Here is a 15,858-nt window from a genome sequence, read left to right as displayed (position 1 = left end):
TTATATGACACCAAATAACATTGAAGATCATATTTAATCATAATCAGAATTTTCTATCTATTTATATTAAATATTATTTCAAATTGTATATTTTAAATTTTGATTAATATTTTATTATGAAATAAAATTTAAATGAAAATATAAATAAAACTTATATAGAAGTAAAAATTTTAATATGTTTCCATTTAATATTCAATGAAGATGTAAAAAACGAAATAGAATGTTTGAAATATCTTAATAAAAAAATTTCTCAATCGATAATCTGAGTAAAAAATTTATATACCTATCCTTTAAAGCTGCGAAGGTATACTTACATACTTCTACCTTGCGTGTACGTAATATAACCTTCTTAATTGCTGCTCATCAAACGTTAATTCCTACAACCTTTTACCAAAGGATTTAATTTGTAGAACAAATCACCAGCATTAAATTCGCGCGTCAGTAACGACACATGCTTCTGTCGAACTTCCTTGTTGTCTCGCACATCTCATATTCCAAGTGCTAGAAATAACCCATACAGAAATAGATGAACATAGTTTTAGGGTGCCTGGGTGATGTCAGTAGTTTCGTGTGACGTCGACCGGTAACGTATCAACCGAGTTGCAGCCCGACTGAAAATTTAATTGTAATCGTTTAGATCGATCGAACTACTTGCACAAGTGAGAGTAATAAACATTCTAAAAATCTAGAATCTTCTTAGTGAACGAAAACGTTCTTTTCAGTCAAGAAGAGAAAGTACTTCCATATTCTTACGTGTACATTCTTCTTCCACGAAAATATGCAGTAAACTGTGAAAAAGTTCGCAAGTAGTATAATGAGCACCTATAAAGTGACCGTCGTTGAACACTTACGAAACGTAAAATATTTTATGTAACAAAAAGTTACCTAGAAGTGTGCGAAAATGTTCAAAGAAGACGACAACGAAATTAGTGATTACTTTCGATCAAATTTCATCAAACTGAAAAATGCGATTACACCACAGGATATGAAAAAATTTATTTGCCTGAATAATAACTGGGAAAGGATCGGCTTCGTATTGGGTTATCCACAGATTTACGATTTGTCTTTACATCTCATGGATGACCAAATGTTGAAGAACAGCGAGAAAGCTCTGAAACTCAAGGACGTCGGTAACAAGCATTTTGGCCGCGGTGAATTCGTTAAAGCATTGGAAACGTATTCGAATGCAGTCCTGTTGGCACCACGGAAAGGTAATTAATGATTGTTGATGCTATCGCCGGTATTTATTTAACACTGTTCAAGCGTTACGGTCTCACGTGTTATTTGTTCTGGAAAAATTTATCGCCTCGTAACAATCGGTACAGTTTCCATGAATTATGTCGGCAACGCGTCCACTTTATCGTACCGACCCTATATTAATATTGCAATTATGATGAGGCGTTGTAAACTCAATATAACGATTACAACGTTCGTTACTTTTATCAGAGCACTTTTTTTAATCCAATTCTAACACGTAATATATGTAATTTCTAATATAATGTATAACCTTGTGGCAATAGTGTAAAAGAAATTATAAATAATAATATTATCCAATTTTTATTATTTTTTTTTTTTTGTAAGTGTATTCAAAAATCTATTGAATAATATTATTTATAAAGCTGTTTAATTAACATTAAGTGCTTAATAAAATCTAATTGAAATTAATTGAATTGAATTTTAATTATGAATTCAAAGAATAATTTTAAATATTCAAAATATATATTCTGACCAGCATTATTATTGTAACTATTTCGAACTGTGTATATTATTTACACTATTAATATTTTATAACATAACTAAATGTATTGTTACCTCTTTTTTATTATCCAGTTACGTGTATACATTCGAAAATTAAATAGTTCAAATTTTTATAAACCAAATAGCAATAATCTATAAAAATAATCTATAAAGATTAACTTCCTATACTTGCCACTAGAGGGAAGCTCATACAAATACGTTTATCGAATATCCTTACTTTAAATATTGACCATTGTAAGATAATATAATATTATACTCTTTGTCTTTAAATGTATTTTCTTTTTTGCTCATTGTTTTATTTTTCTATTATACTACAACATCACAGTTTAATAAAAACCAAAATTTTAATTTCGATTTGCTATGTAGAAAATCTGTACCTGTGATATTTTCAAATTTTTACCATACTCCAGTTTAAATAATTTCTTATACCAAAATCAATAGCTACACTTTCAATAAGCAAATATTTATCAAATTTTTAATTTCAGGAAAATTCTTGCTTTATTTCATATTATTATTATATTTCTCGAAGATGAAATACGTAAAAATAATTTTCAGTTAATACATGAAGGGGCACAGATTTCTTAAATGAATTTTAAATGTAACTTGTTGTTATCTAATAAGTAGTAGTCTTTTATGGTCTTTCCACACAAACTACCGGATTAAATCTGTTTAACCTCTTTTGTACTGTTCAAACACTAATTTTATTACTTCTAGGATGGTTGTTTTACGATGCTTTTCCTATCTGGTACGTTTCTACCTAACCTAATCCTACAAATAAATTACACAGCTTGTAAATATATATAACTTGACAAATTAATGTTTAACACTATTTTAATTATGTTCAAATATAATTAAATTTACAAAAACTTGTTTACTTTCAAGAATCATAAATAATATTCATAAACTCAATTTAAACTCGTATTAAATTACAATTAAGTCAATTATGAATTTATTCCACAGACTTAGGCGTCGTATTGGGGAATCGTTCAGCAACGCTTTACCATCTGGAACAATACAGTTATGCTCTGACAGATGCAGAGGAAGCTTTACGCGTCGGTTACCCGCAGGAACTTCTTTACAAAATACAAGAACGACGTGCTAGATGTTTGCTAGGATTAAAGAGACACGATGAGGCTATCCTAGCATTTAGAAACACTCTGCAAGCTTTAGACACTGCAAATGTGTCACTAGAGAAAAAACAAAAACTTGAAATGGATATTAGAGTTATGCTTGCCGTGATAGAAAAGGGTAATCAATTGGCACAAAAAACAATGAAGATTTCCCAAAAACAAAGAATTAACGAACCTAAAAAACCGAGTCTTAAAATAGAAGACTGCAATCCTCTGTATCCTTCTTGCAGCAAATCAGTCAATATCAAAGATGAAGGTGGTAATATAGGTAGACATGCTATTGCTACAAGAGATATCGAGCCTGGCGAGATATTAGTAATAGAAAAGCCATATTGTGCATTCCTATTAGCGGAATACAGGTTAGGTTATTTATCAAATGTTGGTAATATGACAATTTTTGTTTCATGGTGTTACTAATGATAATGACTTAATGATAATTAAATTACTATTTATTAGTTCCAAAAAATATTTTAAAAATTATGAAACATTTGTGAAATAATCAATATTAAAATTAAAATAATTTCATTTCAGACTCTCAAACTGTCATTACTGTTTTGTGAAGATATTCATACCAATACCAACCGCTTGTGAACTATGCAGTTATGTGGCTTATTGTAGTATTTCCTGCAGAGACCAGGATGCTGAGATCCATAAAAACGAATGCACACTATTATCCACTTTGTGGACTTCAGGAACCTCCGTAAACTGTTTTTTAGCCTTGAAATCAATTATTCAATATCCATTTGAAGAGTTATACAAGTTTAAAAGTAAATTATTAAATTCGAAGCACAAGTGCGAGGTTTCAGTACAGCGACCTTATCGAACAAACGACTTCGAAGATGTTTATGACTTAAGTAATTAATTTATTAATACCACTTAGATAATTAGTTAGTTACTTATATTCGTATTAACATTGAGGAGAAACGTATTTAAAATAAAATTAATATTATACTAATTTATTTTAGCAAATTAAATATATTTATTAATAAATTCATTGTCAGAAGTATATGTACAATATACACTCATGTTTATCTTCATGCAGTAACTCACGAGGATGAAAAAACACCAGAAGATCTTTTTCACAGAACATACATAGCTAGTTGGTTATTGAGAGTATTAAAAAAAAGCTGTTATTTTCCGGAACATGTTAAAACTCCAGATACAGCACAAGTCAAACCTTCTGATGGTGAATTGTATATAGGCGGGTTAATTCTGCGTTATTTAATGTTGATACAATTTAATGCACATGAAGTAAGTTACATACAAGTATTAGTTACATTAGTATCGATTATAAAATACAAAAAAAAAAAAAAAATAGAAAGATTTAAAAATGCATAATATGAAAATAAACAATGATATAATTTTCAATATATCTTTCTAACAATTTTATTCACTCGCGTGTGATTTTCAGATATCAGAATTGGCGATACCAAGAGTCAAAAATATGCTGGCAAAAGGTAAAAGTGTTTTTATTGGTGGAGGAATTTACCCAACAGTGGCCTTATTTAATCATTCTTGCAACCCTGGTATCATCAGGTAAATGGAATCTTATATTTTAAAATTATAATATATATATATATTATAATTATTATACACAACAATGAAATTCGCAATCAAGGTCGTCTGAAATTGTAATTTAATAACTATACTTAAAAGCATTCATACACTAAATATACCATTGTATATAACATAATAAATTGTAAACACTTATCATTGGATATATAGGTACTTCGTAGGTACCACTATGGTTGTACGAGCAATTCGCTCCATTCCGGCAGGAGAGGAAGTTTCTGAAAACTATGGCCCAATTTTTATAACTACTCCGGAAGATGAACGAAAGAGAAAACTAAGATTACAATACTGGTTCGACTGTAACTGTGAAGCATGTGTAGCACATTGGCCTGTTTTAGAAAAAATCGATCCAACTGTTCTAAGGTATCACTTATTTAAGCACGATGGAGAAGAAGCAATGCAAAATAATATGACATATATGACATAACACAAAATTGAGTTCATGCAAATTATGTTAGAGATAAATCCTTATATTTAACTGTGGAACAGAAAATACGATTATTTCTTATTACGACTAAATTCATTGTCAAGAGTGATATTTATATTATCAAATATTATTATTAGGCACAAATAATATAATTATATAATAACTATATTATCACTGCTCATAATCTTTAACCTCAGCATGAAATATGGAATTGAAAATATCAAGTATATTATTTTTTTCAGATTCAAGTGTGAAACTGGAAAAGAATGTGGAAACGTCCTACTCGTAAGAACAGATACAAACGAATTTATGATTAGATGTCCCAAATGTAACAAAAGCACGAATATTTTAAAAGGTTTAAAAGCACTGCAAGATACAGATGAGATCCTCAAAGTTGCCTCTCAATATTTAGAAGAAGGAAATCATCAGGAAGCGTTAAAATCTTATTTAAAAGTTCTGAAGCTTTTAGATGAAACTCTTGCTTTACCGGTAAGGGACTATCATCTTTGCCAACAAAGTGTCCGATTATGTATGCTTGCCTTAGGCAATATTTCTTACATTTAAGAACTCGCTACTTCTACAAAATCAAGAATTTGAGAATAAAACATACATAAAACCTATTTTTAATACAAAATAATATTTATTATAATTGAGTAATTATAATCGAGTACTTAAAACAGGACAAGAAATACACAAACACAACTCTACTGTACTATTACTTCAGTACTTTATTAATTTCTATTAAGGGGGCAGGATAGTTTGACGCGCTCAGAAATTAGTGATACTTTAAAGGAACACCGGAGAAAAAGTAAACGCTTCATTCATATAAGCTTTTCTGACTTATTCCAACATATTATAAACTATATAAAACAGCATCAAGTTTTTTAAAAAAGTCCCTTATTTAACTTTGCGACGTCATCATTCTGAAGTAATTTTTGTCAAGATGGCCTTTCGGTGTGCAGGATTTCAGCCAAATGGGATCAGCTGGAAAAAAAATCAAAAAGGACTTGAAACTATAACTTATTCTCTAGGCATTGACGTTCGAACATTTCAATTTCTTTGAAAATTAGCAAAACAATAGCTACTTATAGTTGAGCTATCGAACTTTTACGAAAAACTTTTACGCCTTTTTGTTAATATCTTTTGAAATTGTTAACCATTTAAGGAAAATCGAACATCAATGCATGACCATCTGCTTCAACTTTAGTCTATTGCACGGCTGATAGACTGGATGTGTGGGCGATTCGACCTTTTTTAGACTTTCTAAACGATCGTGTATTAAATGTTTTAATCCTTTCTTCGATTGTGTCGTATAGTGTAGCAACTCTTGATCCTATGGTTATATTCATAGTACTCATAATTAATAAAACACTAAAAATGCCTTTATTGAAAATATTAACAGCAATATAAGCAGTAATCTTAACGTTTGTAGTGGCGCTAAATAAATTTTCTGGAGCTAAACGCCAGATATTATTATCAAAATTTCAACGTTTCTTATATTATCACTTTTAGAATCGACTCCATGATAATAACTGTCACATCAAGCCATTACGCATGTACCGATGCGTTATGGCACGCAAGATCGCGAATCGGTTTTACACTCCTTACATTAAAAAATAGTTTTAAAGGCTGGGACTTTTCATATATCACTTCTAAGACTCCAGATTACTATTGTAGACAAACAAACAAAAAAAAATCGATTTTTTCCAAATTTCAAACTGTCCTGCCCCCATAATAAACATCAAACTGCTATTTGTAATAGGACACCAAAACAATTCAGGCAGCTCTTCTAAACGAAGAGTGTTTAAAAAATGACGTGAGTAGAAGGAAAAGAATGGATTTGTTTCGTCCTGGGCCTGCTAGCGGACTCTTCGGTAAGGCTACCTAGCAGGCCCATGCCTCTGACGCAGGGATACCAATGGCAGGTCGGCAACTTCCATATGTAAGAAGCAAACTGAGTACTGTCGAGAAACCTCGAGCCTCCATGAATCCCTCTGGAGGCGAGTGCAAAGCGATCGCTACACATTGAATTCCAATTCACAGTGCAAAACAACCATGAAGCGAAGTTAAATTTTAAATGAAATAAATATTTTCTAAGTGTATTATCTAGTTAGGTACTAAAGTTTACAGTTAGGTACTAAAAGTGTTCAAGAGAAAGGAGCAACTAAATGTGCTAGATGGAAGGCAAAAGAAAACCGATTTTATATGTACAAAGAAAAAAGTATAATCGTTGTCACGTGTACATAAGAAAGTACATCGAAGTACAGTGATAATAATAAAAATAAACGACAATTGTAAGAGATACGAAACAAATACGTACACAATATTTAGTATTTAAGTCGTTAACTTTATACACGTGTAAAACAAATGTAAAAATTTACCACTTACACACCTAAGTGCGTGTCAACAATCACGCATGCACGGGACACACGCGTACACGTTATATTATGTACAAGCGCATTTTACATACATAAAAACATTTTGTGACGCGAGCTATCGAGTGTAATTGATCTCTTACAAGATGTGCTTATTGTTTTAAAGTGTACGAGTAAAACAAACAAATTCGGTGACAATTGAGAACAATTATAATGATAAATATAAAAGTGAGTATTTAACTAATGCTAAGATGTACTGACTTGGGGCACAGTAGTTTCTGGTGTGAAGAAATTCATGGAACAATAGGAAACAGTCATTTCATGTTGCATTAATTACTTTGTACTCCTACGAATTTAAGACTTTAGAATGAAAATGTATTTGAGGTTTCTAGAAAGTACTCAGTTCGCCCTAACCAGACCTGCCACTGATGCACCAACAACTGAGGCATGGGCTTGCTGAGTAGCCTTACTGAAGAGTCCACTAGCAGACCCAGTACAAAATCATCTTTTTTCTTCTCCTTCCGTTCTCTTCCTTCAAACACTCTTCATTTAGAAGAGCCGCCTCAGATGTATAATAGATAATAGGTAATATGACTATTTAAAATTGCTTAACACGTTGAGTGTGACAAACAGCGACGATCTGTCCGTTCGGGCTATGAGAGTGATGCAATAAATGCCCATTGAGAAAGACAGCATAATGGTATGGTAAGTTAGCTCTTGAACTCTTTGTAAATACATTGTAACATTTATAATATTGATCATGTCACCCAAACGAAAAGTTCACTGTTAGTCCACACAGACTGACGCCGCGCCCAACGTGATAATATCACAGACCAATTTTTCAGCGGTACTAAAAGTTAAAATACTGAGATTTCATTTAGTTATAACGTACAATGGAATTCTATAGGTTAATAATTTTTGTTTGTTTTTTCCACCACTCTTCAACGATCATAGATAGTATTATCTAAGATATTTCATTCCACGTTGGACAGTACAAAAGTATATGCGGAGATGATTATTTTTAAGTTAGAAGAGCAAGATTTAATTCCTGCTCCTCCTTCAGCTAAATTTTTCATTTGTTTTTTAATTTGTGGTAATATTAGTACCGTCTGTCACGGGAATCCGAACGAGAACGGCGGTCTCGGCTGCGGCTACGGGTCAGAGATCTCCTGCGCGGGCTGCGGGACCTCGACCTAAAATATTAAAAAGAATTTTTATACCATTTTTACAAAAATTAAGAAAACAATTTATTATTGCACGACTTTTTACTTCGTCTCCAATCTTATGGTACCACTGTACTAAATATGAACAATTTTTTGAAAGATATACTATCTAAAATTGCACCGAAATCACATTTTATATTCTCTTAAAATATAACACGAATGTATGTAAAATGAAATATACTCGTATTAGACACTACATAAAATACAGCATGAGACGAAACAAAACATCGTGCATTAAACACATAGGTACGAAAATGGTCGCAAGGCAACTGTAATAGAATTAGAACTGGCTAATTCCTATTTGCCTAAGGGGTGATAAAACTAGTTAGACACAATAATTAATACAAAATGACATCTCACCAATAATGAGAAACCAATAAACGAAAGTAGGATTAATTTAGTTAAATTAAATTTTTACAAGTAACTGTTATAGATATATATGTATATATGTATATATATCTCCATAAATACATATTACGTAACAGGCGGCAGTTCCCTGGTCCAATGTGTAACGTATCACTAAAATAATTAGAAAGAAATATTAACCAGTGTCATGCGTTCCGTTCGCTAAAGATCTGTTGAATAAGCATAATTAATATAAATTGTCATTGGACGGCAGAGAACGTGACACCATCAATTAGATTAAAAAAAAAAAAAAAAGATGTGGTGGTGGGATGGTGTGTAGGTGGTGATCATTTTGCTTTGCTCAGTCGAAGAGAAGTGGCGGTCGCGTTGTCGGCTAAATTTAACGTGATGGTTGACGACGTAGTAGTAGTAGCAGTAGTAGTAGTAGTAGTAGTAGTAGTAGAAGTTGGGACGGACGAACGGACTGACGCGCCGAGATTTTGACAGAAGTATTCGTTCATATCGCGTCGGCTGTTCGATGGATTCACGATGCTCCTAGCCACTAGAGGTTGAGGTAGCCCGAAGAAGTCTTTTTGAAGGGGAACAGACGGACTGACGGACTGACGGACAGCATCGGACTGTCAACTGACGGACGACTTGGCTCCTACCGGTGACTGGTGGTGACTGATGGTGACTGGTTGGGAAGTTAGTGGGCAGGCAGGCTTTTTTTTTGTTCAGTTTCGATTGCTAGACTTTTTTTCACGGTGGCTGTAGTAGTAGTAGTAGTAGCAGTAGTAGTAGTGGCGGGGAGACGAGCAGAGCTAGGAGCTGACGCTGGTAGAATCTGCAAACGTCAGTTTTAGCAATATAACCATCAAAGTTATCATACTCCTGGCCACTATCGGTATACACGAGTTTTTTTCTTAATCCAAATTTACAAAATTGTATATGATTCACGCAACAGTAATATTTTATTATAATTATCCTAGACTGCCCACTCTAATGCATACAAAAGACTCTACCTGCAGTTGATTGATTAAATTTATATGATGGATGTGTAGCTTCGACTTATCCTTTATATACTTATCGTAACGCATAGTGCAGTATGCTAAAACAGTACACCGCATTTAAAAGAAAAATAAAATTTAGATAATATACTAAAAATAATTAGTATAGTTAAACACTGCTTCAATGCGTATACGATAAATAATCGTGTCTAAAATACGTAGTGCGTCTGAGATATTTGCACGTTCGTGCATTTCAATGCTAAGACCTTTTACTATGTAATGAAATATTGAATCAAAATTTGTTTTTTTCATTCGGTATTTGAATAAAGCTAAAGAAATTTCTGCATAAAGTGATTAAATACAATCGTTGAAATTATTAAATAATTTCTAATTGTTATAATTAGTCTTCAAATACCGAACAACTTAATTTCAGACACTTACAAAGTAAAATTAATCAAGTTCTATATAATAAATTCGCAACAAGCATTAGAAATAAACTGCTTTAAACTGGTAAAAAATAACACCAGACACCGCTATGATTTACTTTTACCTGCCACCGATGCTGTTTTTTATACTTCAAACAAGCTTTGTAGTTGCCAAATAATTCTTAATCTCAAATTTTGATTTCCCTTTTTTCTAGGTTCAAATTATTACTTCGTCCACCGCCTATCTATTATAGTCCTGTCCTCTCCAACTTACACCAATCAATTAACAATATTTGACCGCCGATCGTGACAATTACGCAATTTTTTAAATTCAGACATTTTGAACAAAATTACTCTACATGTTTTACATGATATATTGTGATTCTGCGTGCAAAATTGCGATGATCACAATACAAGCGGTACTTGCAAATACCTACTTGTAATTTGTAGATCGAATATTCTTGGATGGGCCCTGAAAATTTGATAAAATTGTATATCAAAAAGAAATTACCTGGAATATCGGCTTATTGGTGATCTGCGTGGACTTCTTGACCAGGACCTAAAAAAAATTAAGAAAAACTGTTGTATGTTTCTCAGACGGCTCATAGTGGTGCCGATCGCCACGATTCGCTTTGATTTCTTTCTTTTGTCTACTCGCACCTGAAAATTTGTGTTCAACAGGGCTAGGAAAGGCTTACCTTGGATATCGACCCAGTGATCTCCTACGTGGACTGCGAGATCTGGACCTACAAGTTTGTCAAAAAGATATATGGTATGTGAATCCTGTTGTTTGCTAAGCATATTCACAACGAGATTACAATGGGAAAAAAATGAGCTATAAATGAAATTGCTACCTCTGCCATAACTAAAACTTTGCCCGAGCATCTCCCGTTTAGGTTTCCCATGCAGTGTATTTGGTTGCTCTTCTGCTAACCTCACAAACTTTTAAATATTATATATGGCTATTTCATTTTGCTTAACATATTTCTTTCTATATTCATTCATATATTGCATATTCACATCATTATAGTTTATCAAATCTTTGCATTAACTATTCATATAAGGGTACTAGCCAGAAGAGCAGTAAGATCAAATAAAAATAATATAATATATTCTATTGGCATTCCTTTACAAAATAATGAAAAAAAATATCAATTTACATCCTATGTGCATAAAAAAATTCACCGAATCCTGTGCATTGTTTCTTGACATTCTTATTCAAAAACTGCACTGTAATACCTACTTGGCGAGACACTTAGCCAGCTGCAGCAGCTCAAACATTGCTGTAAAATGCGGATATTTAATACTTCAAGATTTCTTACCTGGAATATCTTGGACCTGGTCTACGTCCACCACCACCACGTCTACTTCTTCCAGAGGACATCTCTACCCTAACCCTGGTTCCACAACAGCGTCTAAAAAATGACGGAAAAATAAAATTTTTTATATTCAACATTAAAATTATTTATAAAAAATGAATTATTGCACACATCCTATACAACACATACGTTCCATCTAATCCTCTGACTGCGTCTTCTGCATCACGTGGATCTTCAAATTCCACAAATGCAAATCCAGGTGGATTTCTGGCAACCCATACATTTCTAAGGGGACCATATTTACTGAATGCGCTTTCGATTTCATGTTTACTCGCACTGTTTCCTAGATTACCAACGTATACTTTACACGAAAGATCCCATTCACGATAACGTGACATTTTGTCTGTAAATAACAATTATTTTGGTTAATATAATAAAATATCGATATAAATTGGCATAGATCACATGTATTTCAAGCATATAAATGTTTAATATGAATAGATACTATGTCCTTGATAGTTATGTTACCGAATAGTCGATGAGAATAAATCAACACCCAATGTCAGTTTACCTATACTAAAAAAATATCGACCGGTGGCGAAAATAATACTGCTTTCTCAACGTTTATAATTTAATAGTAATATATAATTTATGGATATCTGTTTTATAACTAGATTAATGTTATATAAATAGTTTTTGTAATCTACAGTCAATGTAGTCAAAAAACTTAGTCAATTACACTGAAAAACGAAAGTTAGTATACCGCCATGTTATGGTCCCAATTCACTGTAGTAACGAGAAATAATTATACCAATTGGATATGTAAATTTAAATGGAATAGGTAGGTCTTTTGCATTATTTAAAATATTCTTCTTGCATATAACAGTTGCTTTGTTTTAAATTTTGTTTATATAAATATACAAATATAACGAGGCATTAGAATCTGTCGAAACAGAAACCGACGCCATGGAAATTTTAAAGCATTTGCTCTATTGGCTCATAATATATCTTAAAATATGTAAAAGTAAATAAATATGTATCAGTTTTTACTAAATCACTATATCTCACTTACATTATAAATGTCTAAATTTATTAAACAGATTTGATAGTCTTATAACACACACAACCAGTCTCTCGAACAGCACAAGTAGAAATGCCCACAAAATGGTGGCGCATATAGCGTTAATCTCATTCCGTAGCCTCCTTTCTAAGATGGCATTGGTGTATGTATATTACTTTCTACTTTCTAGTCAAACGAAAGTTTAATGTAATTATATTACATTTATATTTAAAAATTATATTTATTCTATTTATCAAATCTTATTTCTAAAATAATAATTAATTTTACTATTTACACTGCTAATGTAGGATTAAAATATTTTTTTTAATTTGAATTATAAATAAATTGTATCATAAAATTAATACACTGAGCCGTAATACCTTTTTACTAAAAACATTTTTAATTCTTTATTTAAGAAAAAAGTAATATAAAGCAATTCTTTAATGAAATTCAATAAATACTCTGTATTGACTTAATTGCATCAACAGTACAATAAACATGTTCTCATGTACTTTAATATGATAATTAAAAGAATGATATAGATAATAATGTGTAAAAATAATAATTTAGCTATAGCAAATATAAAAATTTTATTTTTTACATGATTTAAATTATAAAAGATTTAATTATATACAACTCTATGAAGAGATTTACAAATACAATACAATTTAGAATACAATACTGGTTTAATAAATTTAATATTAATGGACAAGTCTTTTGTAATCAATTTTTTCACGTTGTACTAAGGGTTTTAGTTGTTCCATCCATGTTCAGTTCCACATCGTCTATCCGGCACATATAGTCCATTTCCATTCTCGCGAAAATTTTTATTTAGCACCTAACTGAAAGTAAATAGAGAACACACTTAGAAAATATTCACTTGATCCTCAATTCCACTTCGCTACATCATTGTTTTGCATTGCCAACCAGACTTCAATGTATGATACATAAAAAGTAACACAAATATTTAAAAATGCTTAATATCAGATAAATTTTTCGTTGGTATTATAAGTTAAAATACTGAGATTTTAGTTTGTTATAAAATGCAATGGAATCCTACAAGTCAATAATTTTTGTTACTCTTTTTCACCAGTCTTTAACGATTATAGATAGTATTATCTAAGATATTACATTCCATGCTGAACACTGAAAAAAGTATACGTGGAGATGATTATTTTTGTTATAGTGGCAAGATTTAATTCCTGCTCCTCCTTCAGGTAAAATTTTTCGTTCGTTTTTATAATTCGTGATAATATTAGTACCGTCTGTCACGGGAATCCGAACGAGAACGGCGGTCTCGACTGCGGCTTCGGGTCAAAGATCTCCTACGAGGACTGCGTGACCTCGACCTAAAATGTTAAAAACAATTTTTATACCATTTTTACACAAAATCAGAAAACAATTTATTGCACGACTTTTTACTTCGTCTCAAAATCTTATGATATTATCATAATAAATATGTATAATTTTCTGAAAGATATACTATCTAAAACTGCACCGAAATCACATTTTATATTCTATTAAAATATAACAGGAATTTATGTACGATGAAATATGTTCATATTAGGCACTACATAAAATAAAGTATGAGACGAAACAAAACATCGTGCGTTAAACACATAGGTACGAAAATGATCACAAGGCAACTGTAATAGAATTAGGACTGGCTAAATCCTATTTGCCTAAGGGGTGATAAATCTAGTTAGACACAGTAATTAATACAAAATGACATCTCACCAATACTGAGAAACCAATAAACGAAAGTAGGATTAAATTAGTTAAATTAAATTTTTACTAGTAACTGTTATAGATATATATGTAAATATATATCTCGATAAGTACATATTATGTAACAGGCGGCAGTTCTCTGGTCCAATGTGAAACATATCACTAAAATAATTAGAAAGAAATATTAACCAGTGCCTTGCATTCCGTTCACTAAAGATCTGTTGAATAAACATAATTAATATAAATTGTCATTGGACTACAGAGAACGTGACACCATCAATTAGATTAAAAAAAAAAAAAGATAAAAAATCTTTGAAAATCGGTGAAATACCAGACAACTGTGAACATGTAGTGGTTGGTGGTGGTGGTACTTGGTTGGGTGGTGGTGGGATGGTGTGTAGGTGGTGATCATTTTGCTTTGCTCAGTCGAAGAGAAGTGGCGGTCGCGTTGTCGGCTAAATTTAACGTGATGGTTGACGACGTAGTAGTAGTAGCAGTAGTAGTAGTAGTAGTAGAAGTTGGGACGGACGAACGGACTGACGCGCCGAGATTTTGACAGAAGTATTCGTTCATATCGCGTCGGCTGTTCGATGGATTCACGATGCTCCTAGCCGCTAGAGGTTGAGGTAGCCCGAAGAAGTCTTTTTGAAGGGGAACAGACGGACTGACGGACTGACGGACAGCATCGGACTGTCAACTGACGGACGACTTGGCTCCTACCGGTGACTGGTGGTGACTGATGGTGACTGGTTGGGAAGTTAGTGGGCAGGCAGGCTTTTTTTTTGTTCAGTTTCGATTGCTAGACTTTTTTTCACGGTGGCTGTAGTAGTAGTAGTAGTAGCAGTAGTAGTAGTGGCGGGGAGACGAGCAGAGCTAGGAGCTGACGCTGGTAGAATCTGCAAACGTCAGTTTTAGCAATATAACCATCAAAGTTATCATACTCCTGGCCACTATCGGTATACACGAGTTTTTTTCTTAATCCAAATTTACAAAATTGTATATGATTCACGCAACAGTAATATTTTATTATAATTATCCTAGACTGCCCACTCTAATGCATACAAAAGACTCTACCTGCAGTTGATTGATTAAATTTATATGATGGATGTGTAGTTTCGACTTATCCTTTATGTACTTATCGTAACGCATAGTGCAGTATGTCAAAACAGTACTCTGCATTTAAAAAAAGAAATAAAATTTAATATTGCAAGGCTAATGTACTAAAAATAAATAGTATAATTAAAAACTGCTTCAATGCGTATACGATAAATAATCGTGTCAAAAATACGTAGTGCGTCTGAGATATTTGCACGTTCGTGCATTTCAATGCTAAGACCTTTTACTATGTAATGAAATATTGAATCAAAATTTGTTTTTTTCATTCGGTATTTGAATAAAGCTAAAGAAATTTCTGCATAAAGTGATTAAATACAATCGTTGAAATTATTAAATAATTTCTAATTGTTATAATTAGTCTTCAAATACCGAA

The 15,858-nt window shown here is 32.2% G+C and overlaps 3 protein-coding genes across 14 annotated transcripts in view; 1 reads left to right on the top strand and 2 right to left on the bottom strand.

Moving 5' to 3' along the window:
* Positions 1–516: 516 nt before the first annotated feature.
* On the top strand, positions 517–5,454 carry LOC108555301 (SET and MYND domain-containing protein 4). Its single transcript, XM_017910881.1, has 7 exons — positions 517–1,211; positions 2,719–3,247; positions 3,420–3,742; positions 3,931–4,139; positions 4,300–4,424; positions 4,614–4,823; positions 5,130–5,454. The coding sequence occupies exons 1-7, from the start codon at positions 902–904 to the stop codon at positions 5,449–5,451; spliced, it is 2,028 nt and encodes a 675-aa protein (XP_017766370.1). The 5' UTR covers positions 517–901; the 3' UTR covers positions 5,452–5,454.
* Positions 5,455–5,684: 230 nt separating this feature from the next.
* On the bottom strand, positions 5,685–12,743 carry LOC108555220 (RNA-binding protein 1-like). 9 transcript variants are annotated; one of them, XM_017910782.1, is made up of 7 exons: positions 12,654–12,743; positions 11,771–11,984; positions 11,585–11,677; positions 10,961–11,008; positions 10,774–10,821; positions 8,369–8,455; positions 5,685–5,871 (listed from the first exon to the last, which is right to left on the bottom strand). In XM_017910782.1, the coding sequence occupies exons 2-7, from the start codon at positions 11,977–11,979 to the stop codon at positions 5,868–5,870; spliced, it is 489 nt and encodes a 162-aa protein (XP_017766271.1). In that variant the 5' UTR covers positions 11,980–11,984; positions 12,654–12,743; the 3' UTR covers positions 5,685–5,867. The 9 variants fall into 9 exon arrangements, 8 of the variants coding, with proteins under 8 accessions (XP_017766271.1, XP_017766262.1, XP_017766290.1 ...); XR_001890758.1 differs by lacking the exon at positions 5,685–5,871 and adding an exon at positions 9,499–9,674 and having other exon boundaries at positions 8,409–8,455; XM_017910773.1 differs by lacking the exon at positions 5,685–5,871 and having other exon boundaries at positions 7,108–8,455.
* Positions 8,378–15,858, bottom strand: part of LOC108555268 (RNA-binding protein 1) — a 10,010-nt gene continuing 2,529 nt past the window's right edge. The window contains exons 4-5 of one of the 4 annotated variants that reach the window (XR_001890763.1): positions 14,701–15,265; positions 8,378–8,455 (exon numbers count right to left, since the gene is read on the bottom strand). Coding sequence is in view for 2 of the 4 variants with exons in the window: in XM_017910846.1 (XP_017766335.1) it covers positions 13,897–13,990 (94 nt within the window). In the remaining 2 variants the exon portion in view is untranslated. Of the gene's footprint in view, positions 8,456–13,380; positions 13,484–13,808; positions 13,991–14,700; positions 15,266–15,858 lie in introns of those variants that run through there. The other 3 variants (XM_017910853.1, XR_001890762.1, XM_017910846.1) reach the window with 3 other exon arrangements.

The sequence above is a fragment of the Eufriesea mexicana genome, unplaced genomic scaffold, assembly GCF_001483705.2.
Source record: "Eufriesea mexicana isolate 0111107269 unplaced genomic scaffold, ASM148370v2 scaffold474474847, whole genome shotgun sequence".
NCBI classification, from domain to species: domain Eukaryota; kingdom Metazoa; phylum Arthropoda; class Insecta; order Hymenoptera; family Apidae; genus Eufriesea; species Eufriesea mexicana.
Note: the sequence above shows the minus strand (reverse complement) of the source record. Positions and strands in the feature narration are given on the sequence as shown.